Genomic DNA, 22,785 nt, shown 5'->3' on the forward strand with positions numbered 1-22,785 from the left:
CTCCATCCTCTATCCCCATTCCCTGTCCCCATACCATGCCCCTATCCCCTGTCTCCATCTCCTTCCCCATCCCTGTCCCTATCCCTTTCCCTTTCCTTGTCCCCATCCCTTTCCCTTTCCTTGTCCACATCCCTATTCTCATCCCTGTCCCCTTCCTGTCCTCCTCCCCATCCCTGTCCCTCCCCATCCCCTGTCCCCGTCCCCTGTCCCCGTCCCCAGTCCCCACCCCCAGTCCCCGTTTCCTCGCCCCGTCTCTCTCGGTCCCGCTCCCGCTCCCGGCCCCGCCCCGCCCGCCGTGGCCCCGCCCCCGGGCCCGCCCCCGCGCTGGCCCCGCCCCGCCCCGGAAGCGCTCCCCGCTCCTCAGTTCCGGTGGCGGCGGCGGCGGCGGCGGCAGGTACAGACCGGGCCGGGCCGGGCCGGGGGCTGAGCCGGGACCCCGCGGGGCCGCGCCGGGACCCGCAGCTGCTCCTGCCCCGGGCGCCTTCCCCGAGCTCCGCCCGTGCGCACCTGGGACGGGTCCCCCGCCGGGGTTCGGGCCGCGCCGCGTCCTCCTGGGCCCGGGCCCCTCCCGCCCCCCGACCTGCGCTGTGTCTCCTCTCGCCCCTCTGGCACCGGCTGTCTCCCCACTGTGACCCCTCGCCCGGCCTCCGCCTCGCCCCGGGCTGTGTCCTCCTGCCCCGGGCTGTGTCCCCGGGCCGTGTCCCTGTTCTGACCTCGTGTCCCGGACTGTGTCCCCTCCTCCCCTCCTCAGTCTGGACTGTGTCCCCATCCTCTCCTCAGTCCGGGCTGTGTCCCCTCCCACGCCCGGCTGGGGCTCACAGGGGTCCCCCCACCCCGCAGCCTCCCCCGGGCCAGAGCCGTGTCCGTGTCCCGCCTGTCCCCGTGTCCCAGCCCTGGGATCCTCCCGGAGGGATCGCCCCGGGCTCTGCTCCCCGCCCCAGCACCGGGCACCGTGTCCTGGCCACAGCCGGAGCCCCGACGGGCACTGCACTGGGGGCAGGACCCTCTGCAAGGGCTGGGGGACACGGGGTGTCTCCTTCACCCACCCCAGGGCATGGCACATCCATAGGGAAAAGTCTTGGCTCTGCATGGAATAAGCTGGGAACTGGGCATGGAACAAACAAGGAGGCAGCTGGGCTGATAGATCCTGCGCTGGCTGCTTCCTCTATGGAGATTTTAGGAGAAAAAGCCCCAAAGTGGGTAAAAAGGATCAGTGAGACAGCTCCGGCCTGAAGGAGCAGTGTTGGAGGTGTTGCTGTTCTTGCAGGTGTTTTGTGTGGAGTTTCCCAGAGTTTTAACACCTCTCAGGGCTCCCATCCCCAGCAGCTGCGGGGGCTCAGGTGGGGTTTTGTGTCCCCTCTCTCCTGGGGTGACAGAGAATGGGATAAGCCTTGGATGAGTAGTTGGATTGATGTGGTTTGTGTCTCCCACACCCATCTGTGGGGTCAGACTGCCAGGCTGAACGGGCTTTGGGACCCCAAGGGGCTTTCCAGAGGTGTTGGGCCTTGCTTGGATCAAGCCAGGCTGGGAATTCCATGGCAGGAGATGTCCACCCCACAGCACCTGGCTTTCCCAGGAGGAGAACATCCCCCCTGCTGTGGGAACCTGATGCTGTGTCCAGAACAAGGTCCTTGATGTCTCTGAGGATGCTCAGCCGGAGTTTGGGGGGAGCCCTTGTGGGTGCCATCCCTGTTCAAGGTGATTAAAAATCCCCCCAGCTCTTAGCATGGTGCTTTGGCCTCTGTGGCAGTGGGATCCTGGCAGTGAGTGCTGCAGGGGACCCCTCAGGATTGTCCTTTTTCCTTGAGTTTATTCCCCAGTTCTTGGTTGATGGGATTTTTTGGTTACAGCTCATTTGCTGGTGCCTCTGCCTTGGATCTGCCGTGGTTTTGGGCACTTTGCTGATGGCACAGTGAGTTTGGCTCCTACCCCTGAGTTATCCAAGGAGCCCCTTGTTTGATGGAGATGGAGCCTTTTGGAGTGCCTGTGGATTGGTCAGGAACAGATTTGGGAGAGGATGTGGATGCTCCTGGTTGGGATGCAGTGGGATCACAGCCTCCCGCTGCTGCAGGGCTGAGCTGGAGCAAAGACTGGCTCCAGTTAGGCCAGACAGAGGAAAAATATATTTGTGAGAATGTGTGTGGGGCTGGTGTGAGCCCTGGGGGTTTGTGGCAGCCTGGCAGAGGTGGGATGAGCACAGGGCTGGGGGCTGTGCCCATGGCTGTGGGATGGGGAAACACTGCTGTGAGTGAGAAGGGCAAGAATTGGGATCAGCACCAGGCTCTTTGGCTGGGGGGTTGTGTATCCTCAGCCTCTGGTTCTCTTCTTCCACCCTGGGGTGTTTCGTGTTTGTGGCAGCTCCTGGGGTTTGTCCATAGGTCAGGGATGTGCTGGGAGCTGTGGGGAGCCATCACCACCTCACCCCTGCCTGGCCGCTGCAGTGCCCTGGAACTGCCTCACACCAGCAGGGAACAGTTATGTGATTCCCCACGGCTCCAGTTACCCATAAATTTTTTAGAGTCTTCCTTTATTTCCCTAAATATGCCACCTTGGCCCTCAAGTGCTTCATTTCCAGCTGAGGTGTTTCCTTGTGGGAGTTGCCTTTCCCCACTAACCTCCAGCTGCCCCTCTGTTTTCCAGGTGAGCCCTTTCCTTTCCCCTTTGAGTTCCTGCTCCTTTCTCCTCTCCCTTGCTTTAGGTGCCAGCCTGTCCCCCCTGAACAGCAGGAATGTGTGTGCAGGGATGAACCTCCTGCCTTTCTCCCTTCCTTCCTGAGAACTGGGCCAGGATGGGCAGATCAGAACTCTGGCAGGCAGAGAACTCCTGGGCTGGGCTGTCAGAGGGTGTAGAAAGATCTGGGAGCTGTGGTGGGCTGGGATAAGTGGGGATTTGGGATGTCTTGGGCACAGGTTAAAGGCTGCATCCTGGTCCTGGCAGTGAGTCTGTGTTGGTGGAAGCTGAAGGGAAGTCCAGAGGAGGCCACAGAGATGTTTTCAGGGCTGGACTCCTCTGCTCTGGAGCCAGGCTGGGAGAGCTGGGGGTGCTCACCTGGAGAACAGAAGGCTCCAGGGAGAGCTCAGAGCCCCTGCCAGGGCCTAAAGGGGCTCCAGGAGAGCTGGAGAGGGACTGGGGACAAGGGATGGAGGGACAGGACACAGGGAATGGCTTCCCACTGCCAGAGGGCAGGGCTGGATGGGATATTGGGAAGGAATTGTTCCCTGGGAGGGTGGGCAGGCCCTGGCACAGGGTGCCCAGAGCAGCTGTGGCTGCCCCTGGATCCCTGGCAGTGTCCAAGGCCAGGCTGGACACTGGGGCTTGGAGCAGCCTGGGACAGTGGGAGGTGTCCCTGCCCATGGCTGGGGGTGTCACTGAGTGGGCTTTAATATCCCTTCCCACCCAAACCATTCCATGGTGAAAGTCTCTGGTCAGCAGCATCTCCACCTTCAAGGATGGAGGAATTATCCTAAAACAGGGTGATAAAAGTAGCAGAAGAAACGAGTTTTCCTCCGCTCTCCATAAGGGGAAATGAGCAGCCCCAGCAATGGCTCATTTGGCAATGGTGTCATTCCCAGGAAGCCACTGGCAGCACCACCTTGGTGGGAAGCCCATTGATGTGTTTGTTGTTGTATTTTGGGTTTATAAGCCTCTTATTTTCCCAGGATAGCTGAGTTTGGGAGGTGCTGGTGTGGCAGTGGGAAAAATGGGGTGGCTGAGCTCTGCCATCTCCCTGCCCTGGGTGCTTGAGAGGCTCTGATTTGTGTGGAGCTGCAGAATTTAGTACCCTGGAGTGAATGAAATCAGGGATAAAAGCTTTGGGTTTGTGCCACTGCCAAAACCTGTCCCAAAAGCAGACCTGAGGAGCCCAAACTGGGTGTGGGGGAGCTCTGGGTGCTCCTCTCCAGCAGCTCCCAGATCCTTATGGACACTTGACTCCTTGTATCCTGTTTGCCAGACCAGCTTAAAACAAGTTTGGTGTGAAGATGAGGTAAAACCTGAGCTGCCACAAGGTCAGGGGTGGTTGGTTCCCTTTGTTTTCTTGCTCTCACCCTGCTTTTGTGAGTGAGGAGCTGCTCCACTCAGCCTCTCACTGGGAGATCAGAGTGAAAGGGAGCTGGGTGGGAATTGCTGGAGCTGAGGGAGCAAACACTTTCTCTTCCAGCTCTGCACCACAGAGTTGCATCCTTAAAACCCAAGGCAGGCAGCAGCACTGGCCTCTGCCCAAGGGCTGAGCTGTGGGAATTCACCTGCGGCGGTCGCGTCCTGGGCTGGCAGCCAGCCCTGCCTTGTCACCCTGGCACAGCCTGGGGGACACACAGGGTGCAGGGTGCTGAGCACTGGGCTTTGGCAGGGGTTTGGATCCCCTCATCACCCTGCTCCAGGCCCTGGGGTGCTTCCTGCCGGGAAGGTTGTGTCAGTGTGAGACGCGAGGGGTGCGCCTTCATTCCTGAGCTGGGGGAGCCACTTTCCTTCTTGGAGTTGCTGCTGGGCTTAAAGGAATGGGGGGAAAGGGTGATTCAGCCTCTGAAATCAGTGGGGTTTTGAGCGCCTGACCCACATGTTGGTGAGGTTGTGGATGGGGAAACCACAGGCTGTGCTTTCCCTGGCTCTGGGAGAGCAGGAAGCTGCAGGGAAGCAGCCGGTGTGATTCATGTCTCCAAGCTGCCTGCAGAAATTCCCTGCTCGCCTTTAAGTTTGCTTTCCAGGCACTTCTGCAGAGCAGGGCTGAGTGTGAGCCAGGTCCTGGAATCAGAGGGACTGCAGTGAATCCTCTTTCTTTCCTTCCTTCCTTCCTCCCTGTCTGGCAGGACGAGATCTGCAGTGAGGTGCAGAGAGCTGCGGTGCAGCCCGGAGCTCCCGCTGTTCCCTGGAGAGCCATCGACTTAGTGGGATAAAAAAGGCTCTGAATCAATCCCAGGTAACTGAGGCAGGGAGGAGTGTCCTGTCTCACGAGGGGCAGGGCTGTGGCAATGTGGTGACAGGCCTCTCCCTCCAGAATAGCACCAGGATCATGCTGCCAGCCCCCAGAGCAGCCCCAAACCCACACAGACTCCTCTCTCCCTCCCTGCCAAGCTGTGTGCTCTGCCCAGTGTGCTCAACCCCCAGATTTCATCCAGATTTTCTTTTTATCCCTGCTGGGGATCCCTCTCCAGCTTGGACAGGGAACAGAGGACACAGTTCCTCTGTGCTCCTGCTGCGTTTGGCTTTCAAGATGCTCATTTGCATTTTAAACCCATCCGCAAGCTCTTTTTTTTAATCTCTTTTTTTTTTTCCACTTGGCTTTGCTTCCCGTGTTCCTGCCCCTCCAAAACAGCAAGGCCACTGCAGGCTTTCAAGGACAAGCCTCTGGTTCCTTCCCTGTTGAAGGAAAGATGGGAAAACCAGAGCTGTAAAAGCCAAATCCCTGCTGACCTTTCCGAAGGGCTGCACATCTCCTTCCTCAGCCTGCCAAGCCCTAAATCTGCCCTAAACTGCCTGAATTATATAATGGAGCCTGAAGTGCTGGGCGGAAACCTTGCACCCTTGGAATTTAAAGCAACCCTGCTGGAGCAGGGCTGGTTTCTGGAAGAGGCTCCCTTTGATCTGGCAGATCCGTGCCCCTTGGCTGCTCCGTCCTGTGGAGCTGAGCCTTGGGTTTGGCTCAGTTCCTCTCCCCAGCCCAGAGCTCTTCCCTGTGTAGCTGCGAGGGAGGGCTGGGTGTGAGTTTTCCTTTAGAATGCAGTTTTTGGATGAGGAGAGGTGAATCCAGGGGGGATCACTGAGCACCTGCTGCCTGGCTCTGTGCAGGGTGGGATGAGCAAAGTCAGGGCTGCAGCCCTAGAATCTTCAGTCATTCCCTTCCTCCTCCACATCCTCTGTGGAGAACCAGCTGATTCTCCATCATCACAGAGCTGCAAGGTGCTCACTGTCCTTTAGGGATTGTGCTTCTCCTTGTGACTCTCCCCCTGAGATCCCAAACTCTTTCCCTCCCCTGTTTTTTTTTCATTCCTGGAGCTCTCCATAACAATCCCTGCAAGGAAATTATCAACCCTGAGCCTCTGTGCTCTGCCTGTCCTCCAGGGCCGTGCTGCTGGCTGGAGACCACCATGACGGACTCCAAGTACTTCACCACCACCAAGAAAGGTAAGGGCAGGAGCAGGAATATCACAATTCATCCCAAAACCACCAGCTGGTTCCTACACCTTTATAAACCAGCTGGGGAGGGTTGGGAAGCTGCTGTGGGAATGCCCTGAGTTCCTGTGGGATGCTGTGGCTGACACCCCACCCTGCTCCTTGCTCTGGAGCAGCTCCTGGGCTGCTGTGGGGTCAGGACACCTTGTCCCCAGCCCCCTGACCCCGGCCAGGGCTGGTGGCAGCTGGTGATCGGCTTTAGCAGCTCAGGAGCTCCCCTGGGCAGTGCTCGGGGCCTTAAGCGCTCTCCAGACCGAGGAATTAATGTGGAGAGAAGCCATGTGGCATCTTCCTCTTCAATCTGCCAGCCCAGGAGGGAATAAGGAGCTCAGTGTGGCTTCAGGAGGGCAGGAGATGGTGCCCTGGGCTGGGGGGTTGCTGCCACAGACAGGGAGGGATTTGGGAGCCACCCTTTCTCCTATGGACTTGAGGAACAGTGCCCAAAATTCATCTGCCATCATCCCTGGGAAGGGTAGGGCCTGCTGGGGCTGGGATAACCAGCCACAGCCAGAAATACCCTCTGATAACCCCATGGGGGTGCTCCTGGCTCCTGCAGGATCTCCCATCCCTGTGGGGCTGGAGGAGCCCCAGGGATTCACCAGGAGGCTCGTCTCCATTCCCATGGATGGGAGCTGAGCCCTCAGAGCAGCCCCAGCCCTTGGTGAGGTGTTTGGGAAGTTAAATCCCTCTTTTCAGGGGTGGCAAAGGAACCCTGGCATGCAGCAGGTGGGAGCTGTGCTCACCTAGCAGAAGGGTGGGGCGCCCCTTCCACTAATCCCTGAGCTGCCACTTCTCCCATTTTCCCAGGGGAGATATTTGAGCTGAAAGCTGAGCTGAACAGCGACAAGAAGGAGAAGAAGAAGGAGGCTGTGAAGAAGGTGATTGCGTCCATGACCGTTGGCAAGGACGTCAGGTGTGTGCTGGGGCTGCACCGTGGGATATCCCGAGTGGAAAGGGACCCACAGGGATCATCCAGCCCAACTCCTGGTCCTGCACTAACATCCCAACAATCCCCATCCCTGGAGGATTGGTGTCCAAACACTCCAGGAGCTCTGGCAGCCCTGGGGCTGTGCCCATTCCCTGGGGAGCCTGAGCAGTGCCCCAGCACCCTCTGGGGAAGAACCTTTATTTGAAATTTATCCTAAACCTCTCCTTCATGCTGTTCTCCCATGTGCCCAAGACAAACTCAGATGGCTTTTGGGTTCCCTTTTCCCCCTGTTGCTTCCAAGGGGGTTTCCATGCTGTTTTTCCCCTCGGGATTCACCCAGGTCTGCTCCTGGCTGCAGCTCTCCCTCCTGGAGTGCAGTTTGTGTCCACGTGGCCACCTGGCAGGTGGGGGCTCTCCTGGCTTTTGTTGTAATCTGGCTAAAAGAGGATTGGTCTGGCTGCCAGATCAGTTTGTTGGGATTATTCCCACTCCCTTTGTGTGTTGCTAAAAACAAGCAGGACCCCCTCGGAGGCTTTGTGGTGGAGGGTTGGTGGCAGTGCCTGGATGTTGATAAACCCTTTACAGCCTCTCCAGTCCAAAAGGTCAGGCAGCTGCTGTTCCTGCTTCCCTTTTTCCATCTGGCTGAGCTGCACATGGCTCCTTCCGTGCCTTTTCCTGCACAGACCTGTCCCAGCACAGGCAGCATCAGCAGTTTGGTTTTCACGGTGCATTTGAGATTAAATGGAGGAAAAACACACTCAGTGTTGGGAGAACTGGGGCATCCCTGGCTCCCAGAGCAGCAGCAGTAGGGAGTGTCCATCTTGGGACCACTGTGGAAATCACATGGAAATGGCAGGAGCTGCCAGTACTTGAAAGGGCTTAAAAAAAGAGGGAGAAAAGCTTTTTACATGGACAAATAGTGACAGGCCAAAGGAGAATGGCTTTAAACTAAAAGAGATTTAGATGGGATATTGGGAAGGAATTGTTCCCTGGGAGGGTGGGCAGGCCCTGGCACAGGGTGCCCAGAGCAGCTGTGGCTGCCCCTGGATCCCTGGAAATGTCCGAGGCCAGGCTGGACATTGGGGCTTGGAGCAGCCTGGGACAGTGGGAGGTGTCTCTGACCATGGCAGGGGGTAGAACTTGATAAGCTTAAAGATTCCATGATTCCCAACCCATTCCATGGTCCTGTGGCTGTGCCAGCCCATGTGTTTGCTGTGTGCCTGTTTTAGGCTGCAGGGAGGCAGTTTGCTGAGTTCACTGCTCCCCAGGAGGTGCCAGCAAAGCCTGGTTTAGCCCAGGGTGAGACCAGCCCAGGAGGGTAGCAGCTTTGCAAAGCCCAGTTCCCTGGATTTAGGGGGCCCTGGGTTTGATCCTGGCTGGGTTTGTGGAGGTAGAAAAACTTCCTGGAGCCTTGGGACATCTGTCAGGGTGGAATATCCCCTGTGATAGCCCTGGGATCTTGATTGCCTCCCCTGAGGTGGTTTAATTGTCTAATTGGTCTGTCTTTGGATGAAAGAGCATCTCTGGTATCCCACAGCTCCAGGGTGTTTGGGAAGGAGAAGCCCCAGCTCTGTGCAGGCACCTGATCTGCTCCATCCCCCTCCATCCCAGCAGAGTATCCTGGTGCTCAGGACTCACCCAGGGGAGTGGGGCTCTTCCTTTTGGCACCATCCTGTGATGATGCATAAAATCCTGAATCCTGTCTTGGAAGGGATTCCCATCATCCAGTCCAGCTCCTGGCCCTGCACAGAACACCCCAACAACCCCATCCTGTGCCTGAGAGAATTGTCCAGCACCTTCTCCCAGGTAGTGGATGTGCCCTGGAGTGGAGATGCAGCAGAGCCTTGTGGGAAAGCTCAATTTTGGTCCATCAAGGGCTGGTTTTGATATAGATCCATTAAAAAAATCCACTGAGGAATGGACCATGGGGATTTCAGCCATGTCTGCTGCAGGTCATGGAATCATAGGATCATGGAATGGTTTGGGTGGGAAAGAGGCCTTAAAGCCCATGTAATCCAATCTCCTGCCACGGGCAGGGACACCTTCCCCTGTCCCAGGCTGCTCCAAGCCCCAATGTCCAGCCTGGCCTTGGACACTGCCAGGGATCCAGGGGCAGCCACAGCTGCTCTGGGCACCCTGTGCCAGGGCCTGCCCACCCTGCCAGGGAACAATTCCTGCCCAATATCCCATCCAGCCCTGCCCTCTGGCAGTGGGAAGCCATTCCCTGTGTCCTGTCCCTCCACTCCTTGTCCCCAGTCCCTCTCCAGCTCTCCTGGAGCCCCTTTAGGCCCTGGCAGGGGCTCTGAGCTCTCCCTGGAGCCTTCTGCTCTCCAGGTGAGCACCCCCAGCTCTCCCAGCCTTTCCTCCCAGGAGGGAGCTGGGTTCTCCTGGCTTTAGGAGAGGGTTATCCATGGGAAGGAGATCCCTTGGGCAGTGTGGCTGTGTCCTGCCCTCACAGAGCTCTCTCTGTTTCAGTGCTCTCTTCCCAGACGTGGTGAACTGCATGCAGACAGACAACCTGGAGCTGAAGAAGCTGGTCTACCTCTACCTGATGAACTATGCCAAGAGCCAGCCAGACATGGCCATCATGGCAGTGAACACCTTTGTGAAGGTGAGGGGACAGGGCTTTGTGTCCTGGGGCCACAGAGGACACCATGTGCCACTTCACTGCGCCAAGCTGCAAATCAGGGAGCGTGGGCAGCTTTCCAAAGCCTCTCCCTTCTGGAAGAGGGCCTCTCCAAGCTCTAGAAAACTGATTGAATTTGTCCAGTAATGCAGAAACCCATTTTTTGGCAGCCATCCTGTGCCAGTCTCTCTGTCAGGGGTGTGGGCAGCTCCCGTGATCAGGAGCCGTCATGGGAATTTATGTGCTGAGAAATCCCTCGTGATTTTCCCTTTGGAGCTGGGAACTGAAGAGTGTGTTAGGAACCAGGATATTGCCAAACTCAGCGAAAAGGCCTGGGGTGTTTAGAGGGAGTTCAAGCTTTTTAGGGAGCATAAACCCCACATAATAATCCTGATATGGGTTTCCAGCATCAGTTTGGGTTCAGGTACCTAGTGTAAGTGATGAGGACATGGGATTCCTGCGTGGATTGAGGGGTTTTGGGAGTGAGGATTGGTGGTGTTGGAACTCAGTGGGTGAGAAACTTCTCTTGAGTGACTTGTTCTCAAGAGCAGAACGTGAAAACCTCGGGATTTGAACCCAAATCCTCCTGGAGGATACCTGTGCTTGAGGAGCCTGGGAGATCCAACGTCTCCTCTTCTCCCTGCAGGACTGTGAGGACCCAAACCCGCTGATCCGGGCCCTGGCTGTGCGGACCATGGGCTGCATCCGCGTGGACAAGATCACGGAGTACCTGTGCGAGCCCCTGCGCAAGTGCCTCAAGGACGAGGACCCCTACGTGCGCAAGACGGCCGCCGTCTGCGTGGCCAAACTGCACGACATCAACGCCCAGCTGGTGGAGGACCAGGGCTTCCTGGACACCCTCAAGGACCTCATCTCAGACTCCAACCCCATGGTGATCATTTTTGGCCTTCTACACCTCCTCTTCATCCAAGTGGCAGTCACCACTCTCCCATCACGTTCACATCCAACTCCCTTCCTCCCAAACTCTCTTTTTGGTGTTAACAAACCACTTTTGGGGAATTTTTGCCTCTCAGGACTGCAGGCTGTGTTCCCTGCCCTGTAACTGTGTGTCCTGGACAGAGGGTTTCTCCCATTCCTTGCAGTGTGTTATTCCTCTGTTCCTAGTGGGAAGGAGGCTGCTCCAGCTGGCTCAGGGCAGAGGGAAGCTGGTTCTTGGTTCTGATACCACAGAGCCAGTGGCTTTTGCCTCTTGTTTTCCCGGCAGCTGGGCTTTAGCTTCCTTCCCTTTCCCCAGGCATGGGGAACTTTAAAACCACCTTTCCCCAGGGTCTCTCTTCCCACAGGCTTTCCTGCTTTTCCAGTGTTACCCTGGGCATAGTGTTTGAGCCCAGGAGCTGTGTGGAAAGCTCTGGGACTCCTCGGAGCTGCCTGGGGAAGGGAACTGGGCACAGAGCCAAGGCTGGCTCCTGTGGAACACGTGGGAGCCGTTGGAGCTGCAGTGTGGGCGGTGGGAGTGTGCCGGTGGGGATGGCTCATCCATCCCCCTCAGATCTGCTGGGGGAGGGAGAAGCTGGAGCCCAGATGTGGGTGGATGTGAGGGGTTCATAGTGAGGAGGCAGCTCATCCCCTCACGCCACATTTGGTGTCACCAACCCGTGTCCTGTCCCCACTGGCAGGTGGTGGCCAACGCGGTGGCGGCGCTGTCGGAAATAGCAGAGTCTCATCCCAGCAGCAACCTCCTGGACCTCAACCCTCAGTCCATCAACAAGCTGCTCACAGCCCTCAACGAGTGCACTGAGTGGGGCCAGATCTTCATCCTGGACTGCCTGGCAAACTACATGCCCAAGGATGACCGGGAAGCACAGAGGTGAGGTGACAGGCAGGGCTTGGCACTGCCCCTTCTCCTCTGAGGAGAGTCTTCATCTCCTGACCCTGCTGCAGGAGGTGGGACAGCGGGCATCTGCTGGACCTGTGCCTTGGGCATGGCCATCTGGAGCCTGCCCTGGTCCTGTAGTGAGCCCTGGCACTGGGATTGTGCTCCTTGAGCTGCTTAAAATGTGGCTGCAGGGGACAATGGGCACTAGGGAGCCGCGAAACGGGGTCACCGCCAGAGGGTTCTGCAGGGCCTGGGGAATAACCTTCACTGGGGCATTCAGGAGCCAATTCAGCCTCTTTGGGAAGGTCCCAAGGGCTGCTTAGCTTTCCTGCAAGTCCTTCCTCCGTGCTGGCAGGGGTTTTTCAGCAGGAGGAAGGGCTGGGATCATTTCCTTTCCCCTCTCCTTGCCCCGGCAGCATCTGCGAGCGGGTGACACCACGGCTGTCCCACGCCAACTCTGCCGTGGTGCTGTCGGCTGTCAAGGTGCTGATGAAGTTCATGGAGATGCTGTCCAAGGACCTGGATTATTATGGCACTCTCCTGAAGAAGCTGGCCCCACCACTGGTCACTCTGCTGTCTGCAGAGCCTGAGCTGCAGTACGTGGCCCTCCGCAACATCAACCTCATCGTGCAGAAAAGGTGAGTCCAGGTGTCCCCTCTTAGCCACAGGTGCTTCAGTCCCTCTGGCTGCAGCAGTGTCACAACACATCCTGTAGGGTGTTTTCTTCTCTCTTGTTTAAAATCCAAGGGGAGTCATGGAATCATGGAATGGTTTGGTTGGGAGGGATCTTAAAGCTCATCTTATCCCACCCCCTGCTGTGGGATACCTTCCACTAGACCAGGTTGCTCCAAGGCCTATCCAGCCTGGCCTTGAGTCAGTCAAGTGAGGGAATGAGCAGGGAGCTAAGCTGGGATCTCCAGTTTAATGTATCCTTCAGTTTAATTTATTCTTTATTTGGGGCAGCAAAGGATGGCAAAGCCGAAAGCTTTAAGACTTTGGAGTAGTCACTCCGTGTGTAGGGAGGGATTTTTGTTCTGCCAGCTGCTTTCTCCACAGTTGTCCTCTTGGAACAAGTGCTCAGAGTCCTTTTGTCCCTTTGCTGATCTAAAATCCTGGTGGGCAGGAGGTGGCCAAGGCCCCACACATGTGCCTGGAGCAGGAGTGGCAGCTGGAGAGCCCCAGCCCAGTCAGATGATTTGTCCTCCTCCCAGTCAGCGCCGTGGTCGTCTCTTAAAAATAGCAGCAATTTCTGGGAGAAGTGGAAAGCAATTAGTGTCCCTGGGAGTGGGAATGTGGAAGGCAGCTTGGAGCTGGAACTGGCCTAGCTCTGTCCCAGCTTAGAGAGAGGGTGAGCTGATGAGAAAGGTCCAGCCTAGCCCTGGGGTCTGGATTTGTGTCTCTGCTCCCACTAAAACGTCCCTTCCAGCCTTGGCAGGACAAATGTCCCCCGTTGCCTCACGTCTGTCACGTGTTTGTGACAAGGTTGTGCTCTGTCCCCTGTGTGCCAGCAAAGGGGAGCCAAGGGGCAGAGTCCTGGGGGATAATCGTGATGACTTGGATTCCTTGAGGCCCCCAAAACCTTGGGATTGTGGTAGAAGTGAGTGCATGTTGCCCCTAACGCTGCCTCTGGCTGCCCCCAGGCCCGAGATCCTGAAGCACGAGATGAAGGTGTTCTTTGTCAAGTACAACGACCCCATCTACGTCAAACTGGAGAAACTGGACATCATGATCCGCCTGGCCTCCCAGGCCAACATAGCTCAGGTCAGGAGCTGGGGCTGGGGCATCCAGGCCTATCCAAAACCCAGCTCTGGCTGGGGCAGCTGTCCCACCCAGGCTGCTCGTGCTGGGTCAGTGCCCCGCTCTCCTGGTGGCTTTGCCTTGCTGCCAGGCTCTCACTGTGCTGTCCACCCCTCAGGTGCTGGCAGAGCTGAAGGAATATGCCACGGAGGTGGATGTGGATTTTGTCAGGAAGGCAGTGAGAGCCATCGGCCGCTGTGCCATCAAGGTGGAGGTGAGGGCTGGGACACACTGGGCCTGGTGGCACCTCTGGTTGGGCAGGGCAGCACTTTCCAGTATATGGTGGCCATTTCCTCCCAGGAATTTGCAAGTTGGAGCCTTCTCAGGCATGAGGATGAGCCATAGTTGTTCCATGGGGATCAGTGAGGTGCCAGGAGAGTATTCCATCCCTTTATCCTTTGCCACTGGAGCTGCTTTAGGATCCCTGCCTAAAGCAGGGCCAGTTCTGGATGCAGTGGATGATACCAGTGGCTTGCTGGGGACCAGAGTGGGACTGGGAGGGAGCTGATCCCCTCCCAGGGGGCTGGGAAGGTCCCAATCATTTTGCAAGCGCCTTCCCGAGGGGCTAGGAGGGAATCCGTCCCTGCCTGAGGGGCTGCTCAGAGGCTTTGCTTCCCTGTGGAGATAGTTTTTCAAAGGGGATTATTAAAAACCTCCCTGGAAAGGTGGCTCTGCATGGCTGGAAAGCTTCCCATGGGGAGAGAGGAGCCTGTGGGAATGTGCAGAGAGGATGAGGAGGAGCCACATCAGAATGTGAAGGGGAGACCACACTGATGTGTGCCCTGTTGTGCTGTGGGTTGGATTTGGGGGGGATAAGGGAGAGTGGGGTGGCAGTGGTGGGTTTGGGATGGGGATGTGAGGGGGTCAGTGCCCAGGACTGTCCCCTTGTGACCGAGTCCCTCTGCAGCAATCGGCCGAGCGCTGTGTCAGCACCCTGCTGGACCTCATCCAGACCAAGGTCAACTACGTGGTGCAGGAGGCCATCGTGGTCATCAAGGACATCTTCCGCAAGTACCCCAACAAGTGCGTGGGGATGTTCTGGGATGTGGGTTCCCCGGGGTGCTCCCCGTCCTACGCGAGCTCTTCCCTCCCCTCTGTGCTCTTGGGGACAGAATGAAGGGGCCACAAACTCCTGGTGGGATGAAGCCCCCAGAGCCTCCCCCCAGCACAGGTGGCTTTGGGTTTTTTTGTCCCCAGCCCCAGGATCAGTCCATGGTGGCAGTTCCAGGTCCAGGGGCTCCAGTGGAGAGGAGCTGCCAGGGATGTGCAGGTCCCTTGCGTCAGCAGAAACTGTCCCTGGCTCTCAGTCCAGCTCCTGATGCTGGAACAAGGGCAGCAGGAGGAGAGGGGAGGGAATGTTCCAGCTGAGCCAGGATGAATAGGCAACTCTGTAATCAGGAAGTTGGGGACTAATAGTGGTAATAAATACTAATGAACTGAATTGGTGACGAGCAGAACTCTGCAGGAATAGCCGGTGGCTCTGGAGAGGAGCAGATCAGATGAGCAGGGTTAATTCAGGAGCAGGGAATGTGCTCTGGGAGCAGTGTGGGTGCTGCCCATGGAGAGAGGGCACAGCCCCAGGCAGGGCACCCTCAGACACAGTTCTGCTGTGGGCAGTGGGACGTGGTTTGGAGTTTGGGTGGATCAGGATTCGGGTCTCCTGCTGTTGGTGAGCTTTTTCCTGCTTTTTGTCCTCTCCTCGGGAAGGTACGAGAGCGTGATCGCCACGCTCTGTGAGAACCTGGATTCCCTGGATGAGCCCGAGGCCAGGGCTGCCATGATCTGGATCGTGGGGGAATACGCCGAGCGCATCGACAACGCCGACGAGCTGCTGGAGAGCTTCCTGGAGGGCTTCCATGATGAGAGCACCCAGGTGTGCCAAGGGTCCTGCTGGCTCAGGGGGACACTGTGACACTGAGTGGAGCCCGGGACAGTTTGCTCTGAAGGGATTGTTGGTGCAGGTGCTTGGAGCCGTGTCCTGTGGCAGGTTTGGGTGTAGGGTGTGGTCCAGGCTTGGAGTAACCTGGGATAGTGGAAGATGTTCCTGCCCGTGGCAAGAGGGGGAATAAGATGGGATTTGAAGTCTCTTCCAGCCCAAGCTGTTCCATGGTTTTATGAAATGCCAGCATGGCATTGTCCCAAATGCCTTCCCTATTCCATGGTTGGGGGGCACCAAGCAGTCACCTGGTTATCCCACTGTGCCAGCACAGGATCCCTTTGGAGCTGGAAAATGAGCGGAGGAAGCAGTGCCTGCCCTGTCTCCCAGGGCAACTGAGGCCAATGGGTTTGCCTGTGGAATTTTGGAGAGTTTCCATCTCTGGAAAACTGCAAAACACCCTGTAACCAAGTGACGGTGAACAGGGCAAAGCCTGCAAATGCTAATTAGCAAAGCCAGAGATCCAGGCTGCCTGAGAGGTTGGGAGGGACTGTCACAGGGGAATTCCTGCAACTTATCCATGTGGAAGTCAAAGGATGCTCTGGCCTGTGCCCTGTGGGATCATGTAACCTGCTCCCAAGATCCTGCCCCATCATGTTGGGGTCAAGCTGTGTCTGAGGGTGTGGAAATGGGCTGGAAGGGGGCCAGGTGAGGTACCCTGACATGTGTCACTGCCACTGACATGGTCACTGTGCCTTTGGTCCCTTGAAAGGCAGGTTGGGGTTAGGTCCTGGGGCAAATCCATGTATTCCTGCACAAACCCAGTGTGACCTGTCTGTCTGTCCATCCCTCACCCTGTCTGTCCCCCACAGGTGCAGCTGCAGCTGCTGACAGCCATTGTGAAGCTGTTCCTGAAGAAGCCCACGGAGACACAGGAGTTGGTGCAGCAGGTGCTGAGCTTGGCCACACAGGTGGGTGACACCTGGGAGAGCTTCCCAGGGCTTCCCATCCCCCGGGGCAGTGGGAATGGCTTGGTCATGTGACAGCAGGCAGGTAGTTGGAGCTTAATTCAGAATTGGTTGGGAGGAACCTTAAGGATCCTCCTGTTCCAGCCAGCAGGGACACATTCCACTGTCCTGGGTTACTCCAAGCCCCATCCAGCCTGGCCTTGGGCACCGCCAGGGATCCAGGGGCAGCCACAGCTGCTCTGGGCACCCTGTGCCAGGGCCTGCCCACCCTCCCAGGGAACAATTCCTTCCCGATATCCCATCCAGCCCTGCCCTCTGGCAGTGGGAAGCCATTCCCTGTGTCCTGTCCCTCCATCCCTTGTCCCAAGTCCCTCTGGGAATGCTGACAGTTGACAGCATGGAGAGTGTGGACACTGCCATGGCTCAGGACATACCTCTTTGATCCCTGTGATCCCTCTGGGCAAGGCTTGGATGAGAAAAGCAGCTCTGAGCAGCCTTGTAGTAGCAGCAGTTGCTCCGAGCAGCCCTGTAGTAGCTGCAGCTTCCTAATGACTTCCCAAAGGACTCGGACAACCCCGACCTGCGGGATCGTGGATACATCTACTGGCGCCTGCTCTCCACGGACCCTGTGGCCGCCAAGGAGGTGGTGCTGGCAGAGAAGCCGCTGATCTCGGAGGAGACGGATCTGATCGAGCCCACGCTGCTGGACGAGCTCATCTGCTACATCGGCACCCTGGCCTCGGTGTACCACAAACCCCCCAGCGCCTTCGTGGAGGGCGTCGTGCACAAGAGTTTGCCCCCACGGACGGTCTCGTGAGTATTCCCGTGTCCCCACCCAGTGCTGGGACTTCCAGGGCTCTGGATGGAGGGGTTGGATGTGGAGCTGAGTGGGTGAGGGGCTGCTGTGGGCTCAGAGCTCAGAGCTGAGCCCCCATCCCCAAGGGAGGTTCTGTAGGAGCAGGGCTGGGTGGGTTCAGCCCTGTCCTTAAAAAGCTGAAGGAGTGATCCAGTGGAAGGTGATCTCCATGAGAATGTGTTGGGAGCCAGGATGGGCTGGAGGGTCCAACTGGGCCAACTCCTATCTGCAGTGGGACCTCATCTTCTCCCATCTTTCCTGTGCCATTCCCTTCAGGAGTGAGAGTGTTGAGAGCCCGGACACAGCCCCGTCAGGGCCAGCAGCGGATCAGCCCTCGGTGATCCCCACCCAGGGGGACCTGCTGGGGGACCTGCTGAACCTGGACTTGGGCCCCCCAGTGAGCGGGCCACCCATGGCCACCGTGCAGATGGGCGCCGTGGACCTCCTCGGGGGTGGCTTGGACATCCTGGTACGTCCCAGCTCCTGTGCTCCTTCCCTGATTCCAGGTTGTCCCGTTGGCATTGTGCTGGGCTTGATGCTGGCCCTGTTCTGGGCTGTCATGGGACAGCCTGGGGACATGCGGGCTGGTCCTTCCCTGCAGTGGGTGAGGACAGAGGGCACTGCACCCCAATTTATCCTGCCATTATCCAGTGGAGGTGTCCCACCTACCACTTCCTGGTGCCTTTTCTCTCAGTTTGTGTGGTTGTTCCCACTCCATGTGCTGTGCTGCAGGAGTGGCTGCTCTTGGGGGCCCCTCTCTGACCCCCAAACTGCTGCAGGGCTGGGCCAGGATGTGCCCACTCCCAGCCTGTGGGGTGTCCCCTGTGCCAGGAGATTCAGAGGTGACAGCGTATCCTCCTGGGATTGCAGCGCAAGCAGTGGTTTGGCCTCGGGGTGAGGCGGGATGGAAACCTCTCCCTGTGTGGGAACACCTGCCCTGTGGGTGCTGGAGATGGGCCAGGCTCCCTGAAGGAATGGAGTTTGGAGTTTCCTCCATGACTCATGAAATCCAGCATTTATCCCCAAGGGGAGGCAGCGTCCCTGCCTTTCCTGTTTTGTAACCCTGCAAGTGCTGCCCTGGCGCCTTGTGGCTCTTGGGGATTGATGATGGGCTGGCACTGAAGCTGGGAATGAGGTCTGGCTCTGTCCCCTGGCTCCAGGACAGCCATGGACAGACAGGACTAACGTCTGTCCTCTCCTCCCCTTCTCTCTCTCTCTTTTTGTCTCTTCTCTCCTGGCTTCTCTCTGCATGTGGCTGGCTCTTCTCTCCACCTTGCCTGCTTCTGCTTGGAGATGGGGGACGAGTCGGAAGGGGTATGGATCACCCTGTGCCCAGCCCCGTGCCCACCCCTGGCTGCCCCTGCTCCCCCCCAAGCCCCAATGACACCTCCCTTCCCTGTGGGGACACCCCTGCCCCTCACAGCTCCTGCTCTGAGACCACTGCAGCATCCCAACTCCAGGCCCTTGTCCCACACTGCTACTTTCAGGGAGTGTCCAGAGGGGACATTTTGGGGGGCTCTGTGCCCTCAGCCCTGCCCCTGCTGATGCCCCTTTCTTCTCTTGCAGCTGCGCAGCGATGTGGGAGGCAGCCCTGCTGTGAGTCTGCCTCACACCCAAACCCTCTCATTCTCTGCATCCTCCTCCTCATCCTCCTCTTCCTCCTCCTGTTCCCCTTTCCGTGGTGCCCCCTGTAACCCCTCCCTTGTCCCCACAGATGGGTGGCGGTGGCAGCAGTGGCAGCTTCACACCAGCTCCCAGCACCACAGCGCCCACAAACGTGGGAGCACCCCTTGACAGTGGCCTGGGTGACCTCTTCGACCTCACCGGTGGGGTGGGAACCCTCTCAGGATCCTACGTGGCCCCCAAAACGGTGAGTGGGGCAGTCAGGCTTGGGGTTAAGGGGGGCACAGACCCCCGTGCCCACCCCCCCCACAGCAGAGCCTCCCCTGGAGGAGGTGGGGGAACACCAGGGGGTCTCTTTTGGGTGACACCCCAAGGGTTTCTTGTCTCCCTGGCCCAGGTCTGGCTCCCTGCCATGAAAGCCAAGGGGCTGGAGATCTCTGGCACCTTCAGCCGCCAGGTGGGCTCCATCTCCATGGACCTCGTGCTGACCAACAAAGCCCTGCAGGTCATGTCTGACTTTGCCATCCAGTTCAACCGCAACAGGTGAGTCCCACCTGGGCTGGGGTCTCCTGGGACTCATGGAGACACTGCCTGGAGCAGTTTTGTGTAGAAAAGGGCATGAGGGAAGGAGCTACAAGGGCTGGGAACAGCCTCTGGTGATGACTCTTCTTTCTCTGATGGCTGTGGTGGTGATGAGCATCAAACCAAAGCCTCTAAGAAGTTGGCTGAAGAGGCCGTTCCTCAGGGGTCTGACCATTGTCCTGTTGTTTGTCCTGGGGAGCTGATGCTTCCTTTTCCCTCAAAGGCCCTGAGGAAATGCTGCAGGAATGCTACAGATAGTTGTAGGAGGAAGGGGAGAGATCTTGGGGGTGGCCCAGGGTGGGCACAGCAAGAGCTAGGCCTGTCCTGAACAGTGCAGGGGCAGCAAGGCAATTCCTGGGATGCCGGTGGAGAAGGGCAGGGAGTGCCAGGGTTGGGTGGACAGCACCTTGTGCCATCACCTGCTGTCCCCACCCTGACCCCCTGCCCTCCCTGGTGTTCCCCAGCTTTGGCCTGGCCCCAGCAGCTCCTCTCCAGGTGCATGCACCTCTGGCTCCCAACCAGTCCGTGGAGATCTCCCTGCCCCTGAACACCGTGGGCTCCGTCATGAAGATGGATCCCCTCAACAACCTCCAGGTGGGGAACATGAGGGTGTCCCCTCCTGGGGAGCTGGGGATGGGGCAGGGTCCCTTGGGGAAGTCTAGAGGGAGTTGTGACAGCAGGAGACATGTACTTGCTGCAGTGACTCCTGGGTCCAGAGGGATGGGATGGGACGGGACATTTTGGGAACCTGCTGTGGCTTGGAGGTGTTGAAATGCCCGTGTCCTTCCACCCCAGGTGGCTGTGAAGAACAACATTGATGTCTTCTACTTCAGCACCCTGTACCCCCTGCACATCCTGTTCGTGGAGGATGGCAAGATGGGTGAGTTGGGTGACCATGGCTCCAGCAAGGTGCTCTCTGTCATGTGTCCCTAGGTGCCATCCCAGCCCCTGGAACCTTCTTGATCACATTGGGTGAGCCCCCAAAAGCAGGTGGCTGCCCTGAGCCTGGCCTTGGGGAGCTGCTGGAGGGGGTGGTGGGGTGACATACCTTTGCTGCCATGTCACCTGTACTGTGTCACCTTTGGGGATGGCCAGTCCGGCAGCTCCCTCAGTGCTGCTTTCCTCCCTCCCTGCAGAGAGGCAGATGTTCCTGGCCACTTGGAAGGACATTCCCAATGAGAACGAGACCCAGTTCCAGATCAAAGACTGTTCCCTCAATGCAGGTGAGTCCCACCCCCTTGGAAGGAGCTGGCTCAGGTCATGCTTAGCTAACCCTGTCCCCAAGTGCCACATCCACACAGCTGTTAAATCTCTCCAGGGGTGGGGACTCCAGCACTGCCCTGGCCAGCTGTGCCACCCTGACCACCCTTCCCATGAAGAAATTTTCCCTAATACCCAATCTAAACCTCTTCCATGACAAGGAGGGAAGGAGGTAGGGCAGGAGCAGTCCAAAGGGAGCAGGGGGTCAGCCCAGCCCCTCAGCCTCTCTCTCCCATCCCAGATGCTGTGAGCAGCAAACTCCAAGGCAGCAACATCTTCACCATCGCCAAGAGGAACGTGGAGGGGCAGGACATGCTCTACCAGTCCCTGAAGCTCACCAACGGCATCTGGGTGCTGGCAGAGCTCCGGATCCAGCCCAGCAATCCCAGCTTCACGGTACATCCCCATCCCCTGCCTGCCCCCAGCCCCCTGGGGCAGCTCCCTGCCCTCCCTGCCCCGAGCTGAGGGCACATCCCTGCTGGTGGGACCCTCCCCAGCTGCTGGTGGTGCTGGTGCCACCCTGTTATCCCTCTCTCATGGGGAGGGTGACACTGCTCCTGTGGGGACAGCTGAAGGACACAGAGGGGTCCCAACCCAGCCAGCTCCATTAAACCCTGTCCTCAGAGCATTCCCTGAGCAGGGATCTATCCATGAGCCATCCCTGCTTTCCCTGTCCCCTCCCCACCTCCCTGGCAGCCCGCTGTCTTTGGGGTGGGACGAGCTGTGTCACCCTGACTCCTCTCTCTGTGTCTCCGTCCCCGCCGCCTGCCCTCGCCGGCCTGCCCGCTCTTGCAGGATTTGGAGGTTAGAGACTGGTTTTTCCCTGGCTTTGGGCTCTCCTTGGCTGCTGCCTGGATATTCCTGCCTCCCCCAATGTTTTTCCCTGCCCTGCCAGTCTCCTGGTGCCTCCTGCCTCTCCTTCCCAGCAGGGCTGGCACAAGGAAAGGGATGTTTCAGATGCTTGGGGTGTCCCCACTGCCCTCCTGGTTTCACTGGGGATGAGGATAGCTGCAAATCCCAGAGGATTCTCCATGAATTTTCCCAGCTTGAGGAGCTAATTGGTTTTGGAATGATTTAATATTTAAGCAAACACCTGAAGGGCCTAGTTTCTCTTTGGAGAGGAGGATGTTTTTGGGGAACCCTTCACCCTGGAGCACCAGGCACTGAATCCAATCCCAAAAACTGGAGTGTTGCCCCTGCCTGTTCCCTGCCTGTGCTGCATGTGGATGGCTCTGCCCTGGGAGGGCTTGTAGGGGTTTAATAACCTTTTTCCAGCTGAACTCAGGAGCTGGACTGCCTTGTGGGAGGGTGCTGCAGCATGCAGGGCTCTGCTTTGGGGCTGGCAGCTCTCCAGCGTGGGGTGGGATTCCATGACCCCACTATTCCCTCTCTCCCCACAGTTATCCCTGAAATGCCGAGCACCAGAGGTGTCCCAGTACATCTACCAAGCCTACGAGACCATCCTGAAGAACTGAGGTGCTGCTGCAGCCCCTCCTCCTCCTCCTCCTCCTCCTCTCCTCCCTTTCCCGCCCGAGGAAGCAGGGCCGGATCCGTGTGCATGTCCCCTTTCCTTCCTGCCCAGGGAGCAGCCCCTGGGATTCTCCCTGTCCCAGGGGGGCTGGGGGGAGCAGAGGGGGCAGGGGGGCTGTCCCCAGTCCCTGCACCCCTGTAGCATTCCGTGTGTGAGTGATGCTGTGTCCTCCCGGCTGCTGCTGCTCCCTCCAGGTCTGTTTTACCCTCTGGCTGGGAGCTGTGGGGGGCTGCTCTCCCACCTCCCAAAAACCCCAGCTCCTGGTCCTGGCTCTCATGGAGTGGTGTCTGGTGGTGGGTTCAGCATTCCAAACCCTGGGAATAGTGGTTGGGGGGCCCAGTGTGTCGTGGGATTAGGTGGCTCTGGCTGCAGATCCCCCTGGAGCCCTGGGATTTGGGGCTGGAGCAGGTGGGAAACAGCTTTGGCTTCTTTCCCCTCTCTGCCTCTCCCTGATTTTGTGCCCTGGTTCAGCAGAGCCATGGGTGAGCCCTTCACAGAGGGTCTCCTTCCCATGGGAGCCCTTCCCAAAGCTCCCAGAAGGGCTCAAGGATCCCAAATGTGAGGCTGTACTTAATGTGCAGGTTAAAAATGGGGCTGGGAGGGCTCTGAGTGTCCCTACTCCCCCTGCCCAGCCCCACAGCTGCTGCCCCCTGGGTGCTCCCCTGGGGCTCCCACTGCTCCTTTCCCTCCCCCCAAATTCAAGCCATGGGTCCCCCCCTCCCTCGAAGCAGGA

At 58.2% G+C, this 22,785-nt stretch overlaps 1 protein-coding gene across 3 annotated transcripts; it reads left to right on the forward strand.

The window, feature by feature from the left end:
- The first annotated feature begins 341 nt into the window (after positions 1 to 341).
- AP1B1 (adaptor related protein complex 1 subunit beta 1) lies at positions 342 to 22,733 on the forward strand. Of its 3 annotated transcripts, XM_083873604.1 has the most exons (24): positions 342 to 394; positions 4,806 to 4,915; positions 6,058 to 6,120; positions 6,976 to 7,081; positions 9,572 to 9,707; positions 10,369 to 10,614; positions 11,360 to 11,550; positions 11,976 to 12,197; positions 13,200 to 13,320; positions 13,475 to 13,570; positions 14,264 to 14,379; positions 15,064 to 15,229; positions 16,105 to 16,203; positions 16,763 to 17,013; positions 17,333 to 17,525; positions 18,350 to 18,370; positions 18,623 to 18,652; positions 18,771 to 18,926; positions 19,077 to 19,222; positions 19,726 to 19,855; positions 20,057 to 20,141; positions 20,398 to 20,484; positions 20,763 to 20,917; positions 21,922 to 22,733. In XM_083873604.1, the coding sequence occupies exons 3-24, from the start codon at positions 6,084 to 6,086 to the stop codon at positions 21,994 to 21,996; spliced, it is 2,865 nt and encodes a 954-aa protein (XP_083729730.1). In that variant the 5' UTR covers positions 342 to 394; positions 4,806 to 4,915; positions 6,058 to 6,083; the 3' UTR covers positions 21,997 to 22,733. The 3 variants fall into 3 exon arrangements, with proteins under 3 accessions (XP_083729730.1, XP_083729732.1, XP_083729731.1); XM_083873605.1 differs by lacking the exon at positions 4,806 to 4,915 and having other exon boundaries at positions 370 to 394; XM_083873606.1 differs by lacking the exons at positions 18,350 to 18,370; positions 18,623 to 18,652.
- The last annotated feature ends 52 nt before the right edge of the window (positions 22,734 to 22,785 follow it).

The sequence above is a fragment of the Zosterops lateralis genome (assembly GCF_965231275.1).
Source record: "Zosterops lateralis genome assembly, chromosome: 17".
NCBI lineage: Eukaryota > Metazoa > Chordata > Aves > Passeriformes > Zosteropidae > Zosterops > Zosterops lateralis.

Bases quoted from the DNA above. Each gene is read 5' to 3' on its own strand.
- AP1B1 (XM_083873604.1), top strand. From the start codon at position 6,084: ATGACGGACTCCAAGTACTTCACCACCACCAAGAAAG. The intron at 12,198-13,199 runs GTGAGTCCAGGT...GGCTGCCCCCAG, and splicing joins AACCTCATCGTGCAGAAAAG to GCCCGAGATCCTGAAGCACG. The intron at 18,653-18,770 runs GTGAGTCTGCCT...TTGTCCCCACAG, and splicing joins ATGTGGGAGGCAGCCCTGCT to ATGGGTGGCGGTGGCAGCAG.